This window comes from Schistocerca piceifrons, chromosome 2, assembly GCF_021461385.2.
Source record: "Schistocerca piceifrons isolate TAMUIC-IGC-003096 chromosome 2, iqSchPice1.1, whole genome shotgun sequence".
Lineage (NCBI taxonomy): Eukaryota > Metazoa > Arthropoda > Insecta > Orthoptera > Acrididae > Schistocerca > Schistocerca piceifrons.
The window spans coordinates 806,506,685-806,527,766 of record NC_060139.1 but is presented as its reverse complement, the minus strand read 5'-3'; the positions used below and the strand labels follow the sequence as shown (position 1 = coordinate 806,527,766).

At 40.4% G+C, this 21,082-nt stretch overlaps 1 protein-coding gene across 4 annotated transcripts in view; it reads left to right on the top strand.

Annotated features, from left to right (window-relative positions):
• LOC124777478 (zinc finger protein 346-like) overlaps positions 1-21,082 on the top strand; it is a 146,685-nt gene that overhangs the window by 104,254 nt on the left and 21,349 nt on the right. For all 4 annotated transcript variants that reach the window (XM_047252913.1, XM_047252912.1, XM_047252911.1 and 1 more), the window contains 3 exons: positions 1,135-1,224; positions 15,503-15,641; positions 17,051-17,179. In XM_047252913.1, the coding sequence (XP_047108869.1) occupies positions 1,135-1,224; positions 15,503-15,641; positions 17,051-17,179 (358 nt within the window). The remainder of the gene's footprint in view (positions 1-1,134; positions 1,225-15,502; positions 15,642-17,050; positions 17,180-21,082) is intronic.

The following is a 21,082-nucleotide window of genomic DNA, read 5'->3' as shown; positions in this document are numbered from 1 at the left end:
CTCAGGTAGCAAGTTGAAATTTGTTGTCACTGAAAGTGGTAAATGAGCTGAGTAACTAATAATTTATATGTTAATACAGCAACACTGGGCCATTTTTATGACACAGATTGCCACAGGACATGACACTTAGTAGACTTACTTTCAAAATAGTCCATAGTTATTGGACAACAGCTGTTGCCTCATTCAGAGAATGCTCCAGTTATTCTTTGAAAAAATGAGTACGTCTATTATTATTATTATTATTATTATTATTATTATTATTATTATTATTATTATTCTGTATGCCTTTTGCACCTCACTTGTTGCTGAATATATATGTTTTCAACTTAAATGTTTCACTTTAACAGCCGTAGACACCCCATTTCTATGATCTTCAAAATATCTTCATGCACTTCCTTTACAAATAAAAGTATATTTTCTTCTCTTCTTGAGTGTTCTGTACATATCACTTCAAAACTTTGTTAATTCAAAATTGTACTATTACACATTTTCCTTCAACACATTTCTGTTTTGCAAACTTATTTTAACAGAAACGTGTTTGAACTGTATTTTATCACCATTCTAAGCGTAACTGATGATAGATGCCAAAATATCTGCACTGAAAAAGTTTAGCGAGGAGTAAATAAGAGGGAAAGAAAGCCATTTTAACTTTATCATGTGGTGAAATTTTCATATCCCATATGAGCATTGCTGCAATTATGCATGAGATCTGCATTTTTTAACTGTTTTAATATTGTATTGCTGTAGTCATACCTCCAGATATTCTGCTTTGTAGTGAAAATTCTTATTGTAGAGCTGCCAAGTTACACACAGGGAAAAAAATGAAACTAGTACTTGTTGACATGTTTTAGTGAATTATAACATTTATCTTTCACGAAATAACACTTACAGCTTTTGACTTACTACTACAGCAAACAAATACTTTGTGGTTTTTTCATATATTAATCTATTTGGTTAATATTTTTGCAAGGCTGCATGTATTACTAGCATTTGCTTCCAGGGTCTAGTTTGTATCGTTAGAGAAAATCCCCGTTCTAATAAATTTTTAGAAGTTATAATGTCAGTCAGGAAATGGGTGGATAGATTTTTACTGTTTTGTTACATAATATCTTTCACTTCTGTTTTTCTTTTTAGGCTGGTCTGAAATGTGAGATCTGTGGCTTAGAGTTTTCTGGAATGGTAGTCCTTGAGACGCACCTTGCGGGAGCCAAGCATGCAAAAAAGGTACTACTGTCAAACATAGACTTTCACAAATGTATGCACTTTGTTTTGTGTCCACGTAAAGAGAAAACAAACTTTTTTTTAATTACAAAAAATGGCTAAAACATTCAACAATTTTCATTTTGTATGTCCGGGGAGGGGGGGGGGGGAGTGCTTTGACACGTTGTGTGCCCTCCCCTTCTTTGCTTGTAGGTTACTGCTTCTAAATTCACAGAATCTGTAATTGGTCCACCAGCCCCGCCTTCTCACCTCTCTGCTCTCATTAGCCCTGCTCCCCATAACCCCCTTCCATTGTCTGTATTTCCCCCACCATACACACATATTCCACTGCCTCCCCTCTTTCTTGCTGACACCTACATCCCTTCCTCTCTTGTCCACTATCACCAAATAAGTGATCTAGAACTAGGGTTATGACATGGGGTTGTTATACTTGGAGTATTGTTTAAATTCTCATCCTTAAGCCATTTCAGTAACCTGCAATGACACTTCAGCAACATTCTTATTTTTGATACTGTCCCATAATGGGAAGTTAACAACTATCCATCCTACATATTTCCCTCCATCTCACCTCCTATTTACACACTTTCTCATGACTTTCACTACCTGTTTACTGGCCATTCCATCCTTCCTCTAATTTCTCTATTTTCCTTCTCCCTCTTCTCATCCTTTGCTCCTTCAACCATGCTCCATGTCTCACACCTACCCCAAACAATCCCAGTACTATTTCTTGTATGTGCATGCAGACTATTGATGTGCAGTCATTGCATGAATGTTGCCCGACAAATGAGGATTAGCCGTTTCTCTACATCCATTAGGATCTCTGTAAGCTAAAATACAGTGAATAAGTCATATAATGAAATAAAGTGTTCTTGGTATTTTGCAGAAATTATACAGATACAGTGTATGTTGAAGGAATATAAAAATAACGTAGTCCATTGCTGATGCAAAGTTCTGGCAGACTGTAAATAATTTAACGGTAAAGGAGACAACTCACTGGATAGCAGATCCTTTTAACAAGCTAGAGCACACACACACTCACACTTCTCCGTGCCTCTTCCAGGTACTGGCATAGGTGTGTGTGTGTGTGTGTGTGTGTGTGTGTGTGTGTGTGTGTGTGTGTGTTTTTCTATTTATACTTTTTGCACAATGTTGTTATTGAGAACTCTACATTACTGCAACTGTTTCAAAAGGAAAGAAGTGACTATTGAAACTCTTGTGTGCATTAAAAGTATTTTCAGTAAAGTCTACTGTATTATTGCCCAATCACATTTACTGTTATAAATGTGTATCTATCCTGCTTGTTTTACACATTTAAGATGACTTTGATGTTTGTATAATTATTTGGATGGCATTAATGTTCAGCAGAAATGATACTTTTCTCTGCTTGCTTGCGTTTTTCTTCTACTATAGGGAGCAGTCAAATGAAGATGAGATAGATGGAAAAAAGTAAGTTAACTGTTTGTTGTCTCAAAAGTATTTACCATAACTGAAACTACATTTATCCTATTGTGAGACAAGACAGTCATTGCTTTCATGGAAAAATGTTTACAGTTGCCTATGCAGCCATGATTGTACCCAAGCATCCACCTCTTCATTCAAAGCAAATCAACACTCACAGATGTATTTTTTCAGAGCTCCAAAAATATGGAACTCACATTGGAGAGCTCAGGACTGTGTGTGGAGAACATGTAAGAGCTTACAGGTGAAATTTCTGCGGCAGTCGAAACTACATTGGCAAAATGTTGGCCCACCCAGAGGAAAGATAATGAGATGATAGAAGAAGCATGTGATATCCTGCAGTATGGTGCATAAGGTACTGACAGTAATGAGTCACAGGTAGGAATAACTGGAAGGGGATAGCATATGAGAACAGGATGACATTATGCTGTGAAATGCTGGAGACAACTGAAGGAGTGAGGGAAGGTACGTATCTTGCGCCATGAATGTGACTGGAGGGCTGAAGAGGACTGTCAAAGAAGGTGCAACAGAGGGAGGGTGAGGAGCATCAAACATGTCACTCCCTGATGGTGTGTGATGCACCACCTGAAGGGAAGGCTCCCAGAAGAGTGGCGAGGTCACCGGAGATTTGGGTGGAGCATCAGAAACAGGACAAGTGGCACTGCGGCCAGTGTGAATGGGGCTGGTGTCAAAGGCGCTGGTGGCAGTAGTGCCAGTGTATGGCACCAAAGGAGGAACGAAAAAGGTTAAGGAAGTAGTATGAGAGCATGGATGAATGGGGACTAGGAAGGATGTTGCACCCGGAGGGTGGGAAGGAGCCGGAAGGTGTCAGAAGCACCAAAGGCTGTGAGTGTTTTTGTAAGGAATCAGTACTGGCAGGCGTGAAGAGTGGCATGGAGAATGATTTAGATTAGATTCACTTTTCATTCCATATACCCAAAAATGAGATGATTTTCGTGGATGTGGAACATGTCAGAAACTGTAGCATAAAAAAAAACAACAAAATGATTGAATGTAATACTACCTTGATCATTTGTCGGGAGATCGTCAAAGCAGGTGAATACGTTACAGTAAGCTGGAAGTGCATGGAAGCATGAAGATTGTTGTAATAGGCATTGAGTTGATCCTGTAAAAGTGAACATAGGACTTGGTACCAAGGTCTACACTAGAGTTAAGAAACTAATGGTTGAGATGGGTAAAGCACCAGAATAAACAAGGAGAAAAACTTGTTGACCAGTGCCATCTTGAATTGCACGGGCTATGAAGCACTTTTCCAGCCATCTGACAAACGTGGGCCATGGCTCCAACTCTTCATTGAATTCCAGAAGTAGCAGTGGCTGCATCGTCGACATGTGGGTTAAATCAGCATCCAGGCAGGTTAACTTCTGTAAGAGAAACTCAAAAGTTGTGTTACAGACACTGTAAGGGAAGCAGGAGCTGTGCAAGACATCTGAGGGCTGTGATGCCATACTGAAAAGAAACTGTGCGTGTTGAGAGCAGATGTATGCTGCAAAAAAATGATCACCAGTTCTAAGTAGTGCATGGGTATGGAAAGGCTGCTCAGGACAACCAAGAAAGCACAATAAGTCTGGAAGTCTGGTCTTTAGTCACTGTTGGCACGTAATCCCTAAGCCAAATATCGTTCTCAAAATTTTAGTGTTCATGACCAAGGCAAATGTTACACTACAATAGATGTGCCCAGGCAGCAAGGAACAATTGTATGTTAAGCCCAATGAACAGAACACAGTAGCACAGTTTCTTGAGAAGCAAGCATGCTGTGATTGTTTCAGGCTGGAAAGTCAATCCCTGACATTATACTGGAATGTTATTGACTGAAAGTTAGTCAGTAGTTTTGCAAGGCATATTCTTGCCTGAAAGTCAATCATTGATTTTGTTCTGGAATTTTCTTAATTTGACTAAATCTGTGAGTCAATGGTCGCCGCTATGCGCTTGGCTGCTCAAGGATAGAGTCCAGCAAGTTGATAAACTCGAGGATGGTTCAGCATGAAATCCAGCAACGCCATTGGCTTGGGATGGGTTGAAGACAAAGTCCAGTGTGGCAGTGAGCTTGAGTGTGGGCTAAAGATGGAAGTCCAATGAGCAGAAGGTACTCTGTGATGGCTTGGCTGCTCGGTCACTGCAGTGAGATGATCATTGTTCTGCCTAGTGATGTGAACTGGTCCAGAGTGGCCGCGTGGCATCCTTAATACATGCTCAGTGAAAAAATATTGGTTGCAACATTCAGCAAGCACATGGCTCGCAGAGTGAGTGAGTGCCTGTGATGGTAGTGCTGTTTTCGATGATGTTCATGTTGCTGGTGCACGGCTGGTGCCACATGCTACCATGAAAGCTGCTGGTTTTATTAGACAACAACCCAGCGTGTTCGTTTTTTGTCGTACTGTTTTCATACGATCTTTTGAGGTAGTGTTTGCTAGTTGACCAGAGCTGCGGCAACCTGCAGTACGTGTCTGTATGGTTGGGGAGACAGATACAGCAAATAAGTCAGTTATTTGACATATTAGCTGTTGGAAATTGCTAAAGAAAAGCAGTTTCAGTACGCTGAGTAAATGTGTAATTTGCTGGATTTTGTAAGAGACATTCATTAGCCGCTCAGAAATCATTTTATTTCTTAGACGTTCACAGTAGTGTGTCACCTAATGATCGAACTCTGGGGAATGTATCAGTTATAAGATGCTAACAGATGCATTATCTCAGTTCTTGTGTTGCTTGATTTGCTATGGTCCATATTAAAATAGTTACAAATGAGCAAAGTTTGCTGTTTTTTTACAGTTTGCTTTTATGTCTTTTAAGCCTTGAAGAAAGTTTTTTGTCTCCCGTCAGTAGAGCCATGTAAGAATACTACAGTGTTATTCTGAATGCTGATATTGTTATAGCTGATATTTCTAAATTTTTTCCTCTATTTAATAACTTATTTTATAGACCAGTGGTTCCTAACCTGGGGGTAAAATGTAGCTTACTGAGGGGTAAAAAGAAAAGGCTCCGTTGTGTTTCGGTCATGAAAGTACATTGCTTGTATAGGATCATTAAGAGGTTTTTAGTATTCGATAAGAGTGTAATGCAGATTGCGTAAGTTACCAATACTTACATTTTTTTATTTCAAAACTAGCATTAGCACGTGAAATGGTGTGGTGGATGTTACAGATGTGAAGCAAATGTATGAACATCTTCCTCTCATAGTCCACACAACACATACTTTCTACTTTGTACCATGTAACTATGACAGTATTTAAAATATCTCATGAAAATGCCTTGTGCAAGTTGTGGGTTCTTCACGCAATAGACCAAAAATTGGTTCATTAATAAGTTTGCAGCAATAAATGAACCAACTGACAGCACAGCACAACAGCAACTTTGAAATGGTTGTTACGCTGATGTAGGGCTTACACAGTATTATTATTATTATTATTATTATTATTATTATTATTAGTAGTAGTAGTAATCAGATACAAAGCATTGGATAGAATAGTGCAGAGTTTGTAGCTTGGTTGATTTTGGATGGGGTGCATGGTGAGGGTGACCAAGTGTCTCATTAGATTGAGGCAAACTAAAACACTTACGAAAACTAAATATAATTATCTTTCAACATTTTAAAAATAAAAGTATTAACAGAAAATTATTTTTCATTTTAAAGTTTAGTTAGCACTAATGTTGAGGACGGTATGGGGAGGAGGGGAGCTGGGTTACTAGCTAGCATTTCATTGCACTCAAGGGTAATGGTCTAAGAAGGGTTGGGAACCACTGTTATAGACTTTGACCTTATTCCTTTTTTAACCAAGTTGGAGTTTCACACTGAAATTGCGTACTGAAATTGTAGCCTGCCAGTTTGGGGATGAAATTGCTTACTGAAACTGATCCAGTTGTATTAACTATGGACATTCTGATGGGCAACAGAAAACTATGGATCATTTTTTCAGGATTGCTTTGTTGAGAAGTTAACAGTGTGTTGCTTTTGGTTTTGCAGTCTTTTTCCTTTTTCTTACTTCTGTGCTTAGCGCAGGCATTGTTTTTACGGTATTAATGTTATCTAATAGTTTTAAATACTTGATTTAGGAGTCATCAACAGGCATACACAAAAGAGAAAAGTGTTGAGTCGTCGACAGCCACACACAACGGTAAAAGAAAACTTGCTAGATTTCAGAATATATTCTTTGTTGAGCCAGAGCCAGAGCCCCCACCCCCCGGCTGGATGTTGTGTGTGTCCAGTTGGCACAGTGAAGGGGTAGGGGGTTACGGACACAGGTATGCATCTGTGTGTGTGTGTGTGTGTGTGTGTGTGTGTGTGCGTGTGTGTGTGTGTGTGTGTGTGTGTGTGAGAGAGAGTGAGGGAGGGAGGGAGGGTGAAAGAGAGAAAGATTCCAAAAGTTAGCAATTTTTCTTTCTCTTATGTGTGTGCCTATAGACAACTTAATGCTTCTGCTACTCTGAGAGGTGTCTCCTTCACTCCTAAATTATTTACATTTTGCCAGAATTTTCCTTACAATTTTTATGCACTGATAGTGTTTCACTCTAGTTATAAGGCATATATTTGGCTTCTTCAGCTAGAATGTCTAGTTTTTGCCCCCATCAGGCACTATTAGTTTCTCTTGTCTCTGCTGCTTTAAATGTCATCAGCAAACAACTTGCTTTATTTTACAGGCTCTGACAATTTTCACGTAGGTGTATGAATGCTGGTCCAAGTCTATTTATTACATTTGTCTTTGATGGCACAGTTTCTTTTGCAGATACATGTATCACTCTCTGGGTTAGATTTACAAATTGAGATGGTATATCATTTTAAATGAGCACTCGGCATATGCCTATCTACACTAATGGAACTAAGTAACTGAACAGTCTCAGCTGGTAAATGTTTTACTCTTAGCATTTTCATCATTTGCTTACCTAAAGAATTCATTTTTTTGTGATGCAGAGGTTCATGTATTTTAGTGGGTACTGGACCACACAAAATGTTTTAGAGTTATAAATTCCTCAACAGCTTCAACTCCATGAGTGTTCTTGAAGCTATGCAGTGAGTGGTACAGGCCAATCATGATGCTTTCCTCTGCCTAAAAATGGCAGGAAAGGTGATATTATTCTCTTGGTATCACACCATATAGGATGTTGGGGCTGATGCACACAGCCAAAGAGGCCTACACAGCTCTACAATTTATTGATGCTCTATATGCATTGACCACACTTTTGAGGTATGGGGTCGTGCACCAATGTGTGTAGATGATGAGTGTGTAGTTTGTGCATAGTAAAGCGAACTGCATGACTATGTTAAGTTCTTTCTACCTACTGTATTTTACGAACTACAAGATGCACCTTAATTTTCAAGCAGTTTTTTCTTTTTTAAATAATTTTTTTACAAAAACCAGACTAAAAAAATTCTTAGTTATAAAACAGAACTGACCTTCAAAATCCCTAAAAATCATAATCTGAACTTCTTCTTCTTCTTCATATTCCTCTTTATTGTCATCGATTTCCTATTCATATATAAAATGATATTCACTGCCATCGAGAGCGTTACTTACGCTGCACTTCATGAAAGATTTAGCAATGATGTCTTCTCTCATTTTTGACCATGACTGTTTTATCCATTGACACAGTTGTTTGATTGCAGGTTGTTTTAAAGCTCCCTTTGTTGTGAAATTGTTGGGTTTCATCCACCACCCATTTGTTCTGTTCCTCTCTTGTACACACTTTAAAAGGTTTATTTATTAAGACATCAGGGAGTTGCAATTGTGAAGTAAGTTCTCGTGGAATAACAAGAAGGTCAAATTTCCCTGTCTCAGTTTCTCTTTCACAGAATTTTTCAGATGACTACTAAACTGATCTAGTACAAGAAGAGAACTCTTCTTCAATAAAGCATCTTTCCTTCTCTCCCACATTCTGCTAATCCTTAGTTTCATACCAGCCTCATCCATCCAACCCGTGTCATGTACGTCAACAACATGTCCTGGCAGTATTTCAGAAAATTTTGATATTTTATGCCCTTGAAAATGATCATTGGATAAGTTTAGTACTACATGAAAGGACAACAGTGTAGTGCACTTTTTTATATGTTCACTTGTTTTTGTAGTTAACAGTTTTAGCATCTATCATGACAATCGTTTTCTTTTGATGTTGAATAATAAAGTGACGGAAAGAAAGCATATTCTTTTCATACTTTTGTGGCATTTTCTGAGATATTTTGGTTTTGGTTCACGTGCTAAGTCCATGATGCTTTTGTAAACTTGTAGCACCAACCAACTCCACCCTTAAAGTCTGTTAAGTTCCACTGTAGTGTTAGCTTGTGTGCGTGTAATTGAATTTTTTTTTATCAGTTCCAGTGCCATTTTGACGGTATCCTTGAATCCATTTCAATACATTGGCTTCTAGTTTTGGCCATTGTACATTCAGTCTTTCTCACTTTTTTTTCAGTTCTTCTTTATTAGCCCGCCTATCGTGAATGGTTTTTTCTGTTGGTGGAGGCCTGAAATGCCGCTCAGCTGCTCTGTTTCCAAGTCGTTCTTCATATGCTATTACTTTCAGGTTATAGCTCCTGTCATATGAATTCTGTACCTTTTATTTTTTTCCATTTCGAAACTAGTTACTAAAATTATTGTACTGTTACCGGTAACACAAACCACTTTTCATTCAAGTTCACTGGCACCATAGACTGTAATCACACATCATAGGCTGGACAGTATTCTGGGTTTGTGATGGTGGGACAGGAGGGAGACTGTGTTAGCAAACTTGTGAATCCCTGCAACTCATGTTCATCGCATGGTGTTGTGGTGCTGCCAGTTGAATCCAGTATTGCCAGATAGAGATAGGTTTCCCGCGACATCGAATATATGGCCCTTTACAGGGATGCCAAGAGCTATAACTCAGACAATGGACATTTTTATATTAATTTCAAGTATAAGACGCACCTGAATTTTGGAGGCAATTTTTCACAGAAAAAGGTGCTTTTTATAGTCTGTAAAATACCATACTTAACTGTGGTGAAACCTTGTTACTCCACCTCTGTGTTTGGTAATTCACTGCAAGACATGTATCCCTTCTCTAGTGAGAGAGTGGTTCTTCTGGTGCATGAATATTAGCAAATCGCCGGTGCATGTGTTCAGCAGAGAAAGTAGTCCTGCCAGACTAGGATGTCCTCCTTTTTCTTAATAGACTGAGAAAGGAGGTGCTGTCATGGGCTACTTTTTCACCGTATTGATCGGGCTTTGACGTGACGCAGGGCTAAGTTACGTGTCAGATTGTGAGATTCACTCTCCGGGACTAACTATAGCTCATCTGTGAATAGAAAAGAATTACACTGCTTCTGTGTTCACTAACAGTGGGTAGAAAGCACACAATATGCGCCGTGTGATGTCTTTGTGATAGGAATGCGCCCTGGTGTATGGGAAACCAGCATTTTGAAGTTGACGATACACATTCTGGTGAAAGATGTAAGACACAGAGACTACCATCTGGTCTTTAACCAGGGCAGTTTCTGTGTTTCTTTGGCCATTTAAAACAAGACAATAATCCAAGCACCAAGCCATAGCTCATGATTTACATTGTCCACATAGACGTTGAATGTGTTTCTCTATTGTGAAATCTTCTGCATGGCCATACAATAAAGATATGGGTGACATTCGACTATTGCTGATTGGGCTTGGACTCTAATTTTATAATGGATCAGCCATACATCATGTCGTCAAAAAATATGTGCTATGCCATTCTGCCTTTCTTAAAACTATGTGTCATGTGTTAAACACACACAATACTCATTCAAAACCATACTACTTCCATATTGTCATGCCATAGAATAGTGCATAAAGTGTTGCCAGTGACTCAATATTCGTTTGCTGACCTTAGGGATACCTTAATACATGGACATCAGTATATATTGATATGTTTTGAGAACATTTTACAATATATTCTTAGCAGGCAGTATAAACATTGTTGATTTTTACATTCATATTTAATTTGAGTGTGTGTCTCCTTACCTTCTTTGGTAAGCTAAATGTTGGTGGACAATAATCGTTGCCAACAGCTGAGAGTTGAGCACAGGGTATCTTTGGGGATAAAAGTGTACAAGTTACAAATGGATGCCTGGGACCACAGCCCAATGCCCGTAAAACAAAAATCACTAAGAATGCAAACATTGGTCGTAAAAGTCTGCATTGTGTTATGCAAGTGGAACAGCCAACCTATATGACTGCTGTTAAAAACTACTACTTTCTAGTGCTGAACTGAGCATATATGCCTGCTTGTTACAAATGTGCACATTTACATTCCACAGTCAAATTGATAGTGTTGAGTTTTACACCTGAAGGTGCCAGAATAAATACTAGAAAAAAAAGTTGTGAGGGACATAAAAACAAATGTTCATTCTTTGTTTTCTTCCCTCCCCCCCCCCCATACCCTCGCTTCCATTTTTCCATTGCCTATGAATTTTCAGTTCAAACAATGGAAGCTCCAGGTTGGAATATCAACAGTGTAAGGAAAAGACAGGTTGCTACTTAATGTAAAAATGGCATGTGACTTTGCAGAGAGGCACAATTAAAAGACTCTTACACATTAGCTTTCGGCCACAGCCTTCGTCAGAAAAAGAAAGAGATACATACACATTCATTCACACAAGCAAGCACACTTGACCACCATCTCTGGCAACTGAGACCAAAATACCAGTTTTCAATTCCAGTACATTGTAAACTTTTAAAGCAAAATAGAAAGTTACAACAATGTAAAGATGGAAGCATATCTTCTTACCATTAGAAAGGCAGCACAGAATTCTCTGTAAAAGATCGAAAATCAAAATATTTTCACTATGTTTTGTCTGCTGCCTCTTTTCTGATTGGTAAGTTGTTTTGTTTGATTTTACTGATAATTCATTTTAGATTTTTTCCTTGCATTGATGAAAAAGTGCCTTGCGTGTGTAAGATTATTGTGCAGAACCTTTTGTTGCTTATAATGGTTGAGTCAATACTGAGTGGTGATCTCAGATTACAGTATTAAATACTACAACGGACAGTATTTTACCTAGTAAGTTTTATTATGCCGTTGAGCCCCTCCTCCTCTACCTCTTTTCCTCATTTTCACTGTCTTTTTGCTTAAGTGGGTGTTAAGATATCTATTCTTACTTCATCCAGTCATCTTGGCCATTAATGACAGCATTATGAAAAGGATATATGGCTACTCACCACATAACAAAAAGACTTGTATACAGTTGGGCTTTTGGCCAAAAGGTCTTCTTGTCAATTAGGAAACTCATGCAATCACAACTCTCACACAGATGATCGCTGAGGCCGGAATAGAAACAATTGTGCCTGATGGGAGAAGGAATCTGTTGGTGGTGGGGGTAAGGAGGAGGCTTGGGCAGGGAGAGGAGGAGGGTGTAGCGTTGCTTGTGGCAGCATGAAGGGATGTCGTGGAGACAGAGTGGGACTGCTAGCTGCAGGTTTGAGGTGGGTGGGTGGGTGGGGGGGGGGGGGGTGCCCGGGAAAGGACAGAGGTAGAGGAAAGGAAAGACTAGTGGGAGCATTGGTGGAATAGAAGACTGTGTAGTACTGGAGTGGGTATAGGGAAAAGGATATGTGGGGGAAGGACAGAGACTAGCAAAGGTTTATGCCAGGGAGAACACAGGATGTACTGCAGGGAGAGCTCCCTCCTGGGCAATTCAGAAAAGCTAGTGTTGGTAGGAAGGATCCAGATGGTGCCATCTGTGAAGCAGTCATTGAAGTGAAGCAGGTTCTGTTGGGCAGTGTGTTATGCATCTGGGTGGTCCAGCTGCCTCCTGGGCATGTTTGTCAGTGGCCATTCCTGTGGACAGACAGCTTGTTGGTTGTCATGCTCATGTAGAAAGCAGCACATTGGTTTCAGTTTAGTTTGTAGATCACATGATTGATTTCACAGGTAGCTCTGCCTTTTGATTGGATGGATGATGTCTGTGACCAGACTGAAACAGGTGGCAATGGGAGGATATATGGGACAAGTCTTGCCTCTAGATCAAGGATGTGAGCAATGAGGGTTGAGGACAAGGGTGGAGTAGGGATGTAGAAGGATATTGCTTAGGTTCGGTTGGTGGTGGACTGGCACTATGGGAGGGGTGGAAAGGATAGTTCATATTCTTCATTTCAGAGCATAACAGAGGTATTTGAAACCCTGATGGAGAATGTGATCCAGTTGGTATCATCCTGGGTTGTACTGAGTCACAAGGGAAGTGCTCCTTTGTGACCAGGTGGTGGGAATGTGAGAGGTGATAGGTCACTGGAGAGGTAAGGGATGGAAGATCTGTTTCTATACAAATGTGAGAGAATAATTTTGCTCTGGGAAGGTCTCAATGAGATCCTTTGTATATTTTGAGAGGGGCTGCTTCTCACTATATATTCAATGGCCACAGGTGGTTATGCTGTATGGTAAGGACATCTTGGTATGGAATGTGTGGCAGCTATGAATGTGGAGATATTGATGGTTGTTAGTAGATATGATGCAGAAGGAGGTATTGATATAACAATAGTTGAGGTGGAGGTCAACATCAAAGAAGATGAAAGCCACAACCGCAACCAACTTTATCCTCACCCACAGTTACTTCTCTTTTATAGGCATCATCTACAAGCAAATCTGTGGTACAGCAGTGGACACTCACATGGCACCATCCTATGCTAACCTATTCGTGGGCCATCTAGAGGACTCCTTCCTAACCACCCAGAATCCCAAACCCCTCACCTGTTTCAGATTCATTGATGACATATTCGTGGTCTGGATGAAAAGGGTGAGGACGCACTGTTCACATTCTTCCAGAATCTCAGAGCTTTCGCCCCCATTCACTTCACCTGCTATTCCTCAAACTAACAAACCACATTCTGCAATGTTGACCTCCACCTCAAGGATAGCTATATCAGTACCCCCACCCATATCAAACTGTATTCTGCCATCTACCAAACCTATCAGTGGCTTTGTCCATCTCGACTCCATCCCTGCTCCCAACCCTCATATCTCATGTAGCTGCAATAGACCTAGATGCAATAGACCTATCTCATTCATCCTCCCACTGTCACCTATTCCAGTCCTGTCATAGGCATCACAAACCCATCAAAGCCAGGGCTACCTGCGAAAGCAATCATGTGATTTACAAATTAAACTGTAGCCACTGTGCCATTTTCTACGTGGTCATGACAGCCGGAAAGCTGTCTGTCTGCATGAATGGCCCCTGACAAACTGTGGCAGACAGACAGCTGGTCTACCCAGTTGCTGAAAATGCTGACCTACCCAACATGCTTCACTTCAATGATTGCTTCACAGCCTGTGCCATGTGAATCGTTCCCACCAACACCAGTTACCAGTTTCTAAATTGTGCAAGTGGGAAGTCTCCCTGCAATATATCCTATTTGCCGTGACATCAGGCAGTCCTCCCCCCCCCCCTCCCCCGTCCCCACTACCTTTGCCAGTCTCTGTCCTTCACACACCTATCTCCTTCCCTGCTCCCACTCCAGCATTTCACAGCCTTCTATTCCATCAATGCACCCACTAGTGTTTTCCCCCTCCTCCACTTCTCTCCTTTTTCACCCCCCCCCCTCCCGAAATCCAAAAATACTCTTCCTACTGCATCTAGCAGCCCTAAACTGTGCCCACCATGTTCCTACATGCTCCCACAAACAGCACTACACCCTCTCTCACCCCTACTCTGCTATCCCTCTCCCTCCACAGCCCAGCCTCCTTCTGACCCCCACCATCCATACTGAACTCCTGGTCCCATCAGATGCTGTTACAATTCAGTCTGGCCACAGTGGCCGGAATCAGTGGTCATATCTATGTGGGTTGTGCTTATGTGATTGTGTGTGTGTTTTGTATCTTAGAAGAAGACCTTTTGGCTGAAAGCTCAAATGTTTAGCAGTCTTGCTATGCCTGTGTCCAACTCAGCATCTCCTCTATATGGTGAGCAACAGTCTACCGTTTTCATAATATTGTCATTCTTCAATCCTGGATTTACCTTTGTTTGATTTCATCTTTGTCATTAATAATTCTATCCAGAAAATATGTAAATGGGGAACTGTTATATCCTCAGAAATTCAAGGATAAGTCTTTCTTCATCATTGTAACATGCAGCAAGGCTCTATTTGTGCTTTTTACTCCTGACACCTTTTACTTTTAGGTATGAGATGTAGACAGGAAATGGAGCTGTGGAATTCAGTAGAAACTTCAGGCCTCCCTCTCCCCCCTTTCTGTTCTCACCCTCATGCCTTCACCATCACCCCCCCCCCCCCTCCCCGTCCCCCAGTCACAACGCCCCCTCTAGATTGAAGATAAGTAATGTTCTTGCACTTGGTGGGCATAATTATAGTTGGATCCACAGTAACAGAGACACAGCATTTGAGACTTTGGAGCTACTGGTTTCCTCAAGGAAATTCTGAGGGGGGGGAGTGAGAAATAAACATTGTGAAAAGGAGAAGACTTAAGAAAGAACAGCCGTTATTGAATACTGATTATTCATATTTAGAGGGTACATGTGTAAGAGAAGTAGGACTGGAAGCAGCCAAAATGAAATTTTAACTTCTCAACCTCCTTTTTAAGACTCAGTGTAGAATTTGAGATTAAGTTACTGCCTCTCCCCATTTGCGATGACCATATCAGATTATTAATACCACTTATGTAATATACGTTTTGCATACTTTGTAGCATTTTGAATGGGTGATTTTAGGGTATCTTTGCAGGACAATTAAGTAGGTTAGGCATTAGAGTATGAAGGCTTTTATTTTTAAGAACTACATGAAGATGGTTCTGTAGTTGATATAGTATCATTGAGACTCATTGCATAAAACCAGTAATAGACTGTTTCTGTGTTAATTAGGTAAAATCACAAGAAATTTTGAAGCAGTTGCAAAGCAGTGGGCAGACATTCACTCGTGATGAAAAGACTAGGATTTTGAGGTGTGAAGTCTGTGATGTCGTCGTGAATTCCTCACAGCAGCTGCAGACACATTTGGCTGGTATTTATAATTTAGATAGCACATGACCTATGTAAATTTCATATTTTAACTTCAGAACTTGTGAATGTATGTTGACAACTGCATCTACTGCTACATTGTGTTGTGTGCCACTGAGAACTGGGCATATTTTAAGTTGCTTAGTACCATCACAACTTGCATTTCTTGATGTTCACATATCATTAATGAATGCTGTGGCCTATAAAAAGTGATAAATTAAACAAGAAAAGAAAGTTCTTTAACCTTTTCATATAATACCATGTAATTTATTATTTTCCATAAAGTGTAATTGAATAGCAAGGAGTATAATGCATGGAACTTAGTTGCGGTTTGCTTGAATTTCAGATTGCGTAAGTTTTCCCAGCTCTGGAAAACAATGACAGAATTTTAAAAAGCTGAAAAGTTAAGCAATGTTCAGCTCTGTGATGGTATATTTCATTATTTTCTCAAATTTCCTCTTTGTCAACCTGACCCCCGTATGATTTTTAAATGTGGTACCTATTTCATTACCTCGTAATACTAGTAAGTTGATATCTGGCAGTAGAAATTTAGTGAACAGACATAATTGTCAGGACTATATTCTATATGTCTGCACATCACTATATTTATCTCTGTTGCCATATCATTATTACTCATCATTTTTATGTACTTAAGAAACTTAATTGATTTAAAATCAATTAAGCTTGTGAAATTACAGTGTCTTCACTGCAATTTTCAGGTCAAAACTTTGAAATTTCTATCTTCATTTTGACTGGCTTGAGCTGTTGAGTCAGCTGAAGCATTATGACAAAAAAAAATTTAAACAAACTGTGGGTACTTATCTCTTGCCTTAGTTGTTTCTACACGGTTGATGGGATACTGCAGTGCTAGAGAAAAGCCAGAAGGTAAACCCTCGTTAACTCAGAGCCATCCATCTGATGGGCAGACTGTGCACCATCGACATTGGTGCACTGTGACCTTCGACTAATATAGCTCCTGCGATTTCCCATTGCACTTATCAGGCCAGCACTGCTGTGAGAGCTCAGTTTATACTATGGAAGTACTGGCAGCTACAGCTGTGATTGATCAGCACGTTCCCTACAACACACTATAGATTTGGACCCTCAAGATCTGTTTGTGCAAACTGTAAAATGCAACTTGGTGCATTGCATGACTACAGGCCTTTACGTTGCTAATGTTTGATGTAGCTACAATAGGAGCTCTGTTTGGTTTGTTTACAAATGGGATATTGTGCACTTACTAGTACATGGACAAGTTAAAGTGAACAGTAGAATATTGTAGGAAGTACTTGAGTAATTAGGTTGTCTATATTGACCATAAGTGCATGTCACATTTTGCATGCTTCTATTCTACTGTCTTTCAGTTGAGATATTACTTTTGTTGCCCAAGTTGTACAAATTTTCATTTTTCAGGCAATAAACATAAACAGAAGGTTCTTAAAAAAGGGATAACAAATGCTGGAAATTCATCCACATTAAGTAACACTAGTATATCTTCAGCAGCTAATAATGGAGGTGGTGTTAGTTCTGAAGAAAACAAAGGTTAGTATGTTTAGCATCTTGAATATTAACCAGTACAGAACTTTATTTCTCATAACTCTTCCAGTGAGGTGTAAAATTAGAGGAATATTAATCATGAAAATAAAAGCTACAGAGTAATGAGTTACAGGTGAAAAATAATGTTGTACCTGTAAAATGTAAGAAGAGTGTTAAAGTTACACAAAGCAAAGGAATTGAAGGTGTGGAAGGAGGTCCCATCACTTGCACATTACCTGAGAATGTACTTGGCTGGAACAGAATGCAGTATATGACATTCAGAAAAGTAAGTATTTCGTGAAAGTTGACTGTATTACTAGCAAATGAATGCAAATTATATAAAAAAAGAGAGATTTCAGGAGGTGTGAAGTAACAAGTCCATAGACAGTGAACCCTGGAAGTACAGTGATGAAAAAGATAATATAAAGAAGGGGGCTAATAATGAGACTACAAAGAGAAATTCTGGAGATGTGCTCTTAGCAGCATGGCATGCAATTTGGAAAAGTAAGAGAAAAGTTATGCATCAGGGAGACTAACTATATTGAAAAAACTTATTGTAACATACATCCACATTTTCCAGGAACAAAGTCCAGTGATCAATGTCAGTGCATATCATTTTGTGGAGAAAAAGCTATTTATTTGGTTAATGAAACAATTGTAGAACTCCCTACTGTATATCACATGGCTCCTTTGTTAACAGGTCATTTACTTTGCTGTTAGAGAATACAAAATGTATTTTGGTTGTGGGTCTTGACAGAGAAAATCTCACTTCCTGACTGTGGTGTCACCGCCAGACACCACACTTGCTAGGTGGTAGCTTTAAATCGGCCGCGGTCCATTAGTACATGTCGGACCCGCGTGTCGCCACTGTCAGTGATCGCAGACCGAGCGCCACCACACGGCAGGTCTCGAGAGACGTACTAGCACTCGCCCCAGTTGTACGGACGACTTAGCTAGCGGTGCAACACTGACGAAGCCTCGCTTATTTGCAGAGAAGATAGTTAGAATAGCCTTCAGCTAAGTCAATGGCTACGACCTAGCAAGGTGCCATAGCAATTGATAGTTATCGTATGAAGCATGTCTCATCAAGAACGATGTATACAAATGATGGATTAAAGTTAAGTATTCCAGAAGCTACGTACTTTTCTTTATAGCATTCATTACGTATCCTGTTTCAGACCTCACGCCATCCTTTGTGAGCTTATAGCGGGCATTTCGGCCTTCTCTAGCAATATAATACTGACGTTTCATCTAGCTCTCTTTTAACTTCAGCATAGATTTCTAAAAAACTTCTAAATCATATCATGTTTTCATCATTCCCTTACTTTCATGAATCTTCAAAAGTAACAAAAATACCATTCAAGCAGTTGAAAAGAATGTGATCTGAGGCTTTCCTGGCATCTATTTTATTTGAAGGTTTCTCGGATGTCCAGCAGGATAAGATTTTCGAATGCCCATGGTATTACAGCAGAATAACGGTTCTGCCATCATCAGATGGTGCGCATGCAGTGGTCTGTTCGCTATCTGCTGTTAGTATTTATCCCTTGCAGGTCCAGGTGTGATTCTGTGTGCCAGCAGCGTGCGGAATATCTGGTGGTGGGGGAAGCTGAGGCTGTGGTAGGTGAAGGGAGTGAAAAGGGAGGGGGGGGGGGGGGAGGAGGTCCATGGCAGAATGATCATGTCTGCTTGCCCAGTGTTCCTTGATAGAGATTGCTATTGGTTTCCAGGCCTTACTGGTTTGGTAACCAGTGTCCCTGTTGATGAGGTTGTCTGTTACACAAATTTCTATGGGCTCTTTGAAGATGCAGTCCCAGTAGTTATTTGTGGAGGCCAGTACTTTTGTCTCGTCATAATTTACTGTGTGTCCAGTGTTCAAGCAATGTTCTGCTAGGGCAGAAGGGCTTGGCTGCCTTGCATCAATCTTCCACTGTATGAACTGTTTGGCCAATATGGGATTTACCACAGCCGCGCAGAATTTTGTATACGCCCGCTTTCTTGAGGCCAACATTGTATTTCACTGTTCCTGGTAAGGCTCGCATCTTAGCCGATGGTCAGAAGATGTATTGATCTTATCTTGCCTCAATAGCCTCCCTATTTTGGACAACACGTTGCCTGCAAAAGGTAGAAATGCCAAGCCTTTTTTTCTCTTCTTCCATTTGTTCTTCATCATGGACCGTACTGGGCTTCTGTTGTCAGAAAGCCCTATGGATTTGCTGGTTGCCATATCCATAATTGAGGAACACAGTCTTCAGGTGTTTGAGTTCGATTTATAGGTTCTGTTCGTCTGAGATCATATGTGCTCTGTGTACCACTCCGTTTGGCTGAGCTGGATGGTGACTGCTGGAAGCATATAGGTGCAGGTCAGTGAGTGAGGCATTGTGGTGCACACAGTTACTAGTGAGCCATCTGACCTGCGTCGCATCAGGGCATCAAGGAAGGATAGTTGCCCATCTTTCTTGTTTTCCATAGTGAACTGTATTTTGTTATGGATGGAATTTAGATTGTAGCGATCCTTTCCATGTGGCCAAATTACAAATGTGTCGTCCACATATTGGAAGAAACATACAGGCTTCAGTTCATTGGTTTCCAGGGCTACTTCTGCAAAACTCTCCATGAATAGAGAGTGGCTACATCCAGAGAGAGAGATAGCTCCCCATGGCCACTCTGTCGGTCTGCCCGTAGTATTGGCTGTTGAAGACAAAGTAGGTCCATGTTAAAACATGCCTGAAAAGTTGTCAGTACTACTATGAATTTCTCACTGATTAAGTTAATAGAATCTTCCAGGAGGACCTGTATAAATAGTGACACGACATCAAAGCTGACAGTGATGTCAAATTCTTTTAAAGTTAGCTCGTGTAGGCGGACAATGAAGTCGGTCGAATTCCCGATGTGGAGCTCACATTTGTCTAGGAAGGGTCGTAACTGGCCTGCCAGATGCTGTGCCAGGGGGTACATTGGTGCCCTCTGCTGCTGACTATAGGTTGTATCCCATCTTTGTGCATCTTTGGAAGGCCATATGTCATAGTACTACCTTCGAGTGTTGGCAAAACCTCTTAATGTCCTTATTCTCCAGCACACTATTTTTCAGCACGTTGGATGTGCTTTGTTGTATTTTCTTAGTCAGGTCTGTTTTAATTTTGCAATATGCTGGATCTTCTAGTAATTGCAGCATCTTCTGTTCATCTGTCTCTCAAGAATGACAGTAGCTAGAAAAGCCTCAGATCACCAACCTCTACGGGGAAGACATGTACCATCTGTTGGAGATGCTGGATAAGCTTCGAAACCAGAAAGGAAGTTTGCTAAGTTTTCTTGCCTTCTTGTTAAGGTGCAGGGACAAATACACCATAACTACTTTCACAAAAGTTGTACATCACATACGCAAATCTGCAGTGAATCGTGTCTAGCAGAGAGCCAGCCTACACCAGACAACAACTTGACAAGAACATCAAGGAGCTGCTGCACCTTCACCTAAAATTATCGTTTGTGCTCCAAGAATACACCTGGGAACGGGTGGGTGGTGTCACTTGAGCCCAAGCAGACTGGACGTGCTCAAAATCTGCGAAGAAGCAGAACACCTAAGTTTGCATGGCTACCTGACAAATCACAAGAAGAAACAGAGACCAAATGATGCACCATGATCACTCTCGCAGGGAAACCTTTTGACAACACAACTATAGCCGTACTTTAAAACAGGATCAATTTTGCACCAACCTCTCCAACTCTCCCATTCATAGAAATAATATCTTCAGTAGAACAGGCTATCTGAGGGCTACCAGACAACAAGGCTGAAGAACTCAGGAGGGAAATGTGCCGGATTCTTTCAAGAGCAAGAATGGTCATGAGCAATATCTCCAGAGTGGAAAGGACAGTACTACATAACCCAGAGAAAATACAGTTATAGTTGTTCTC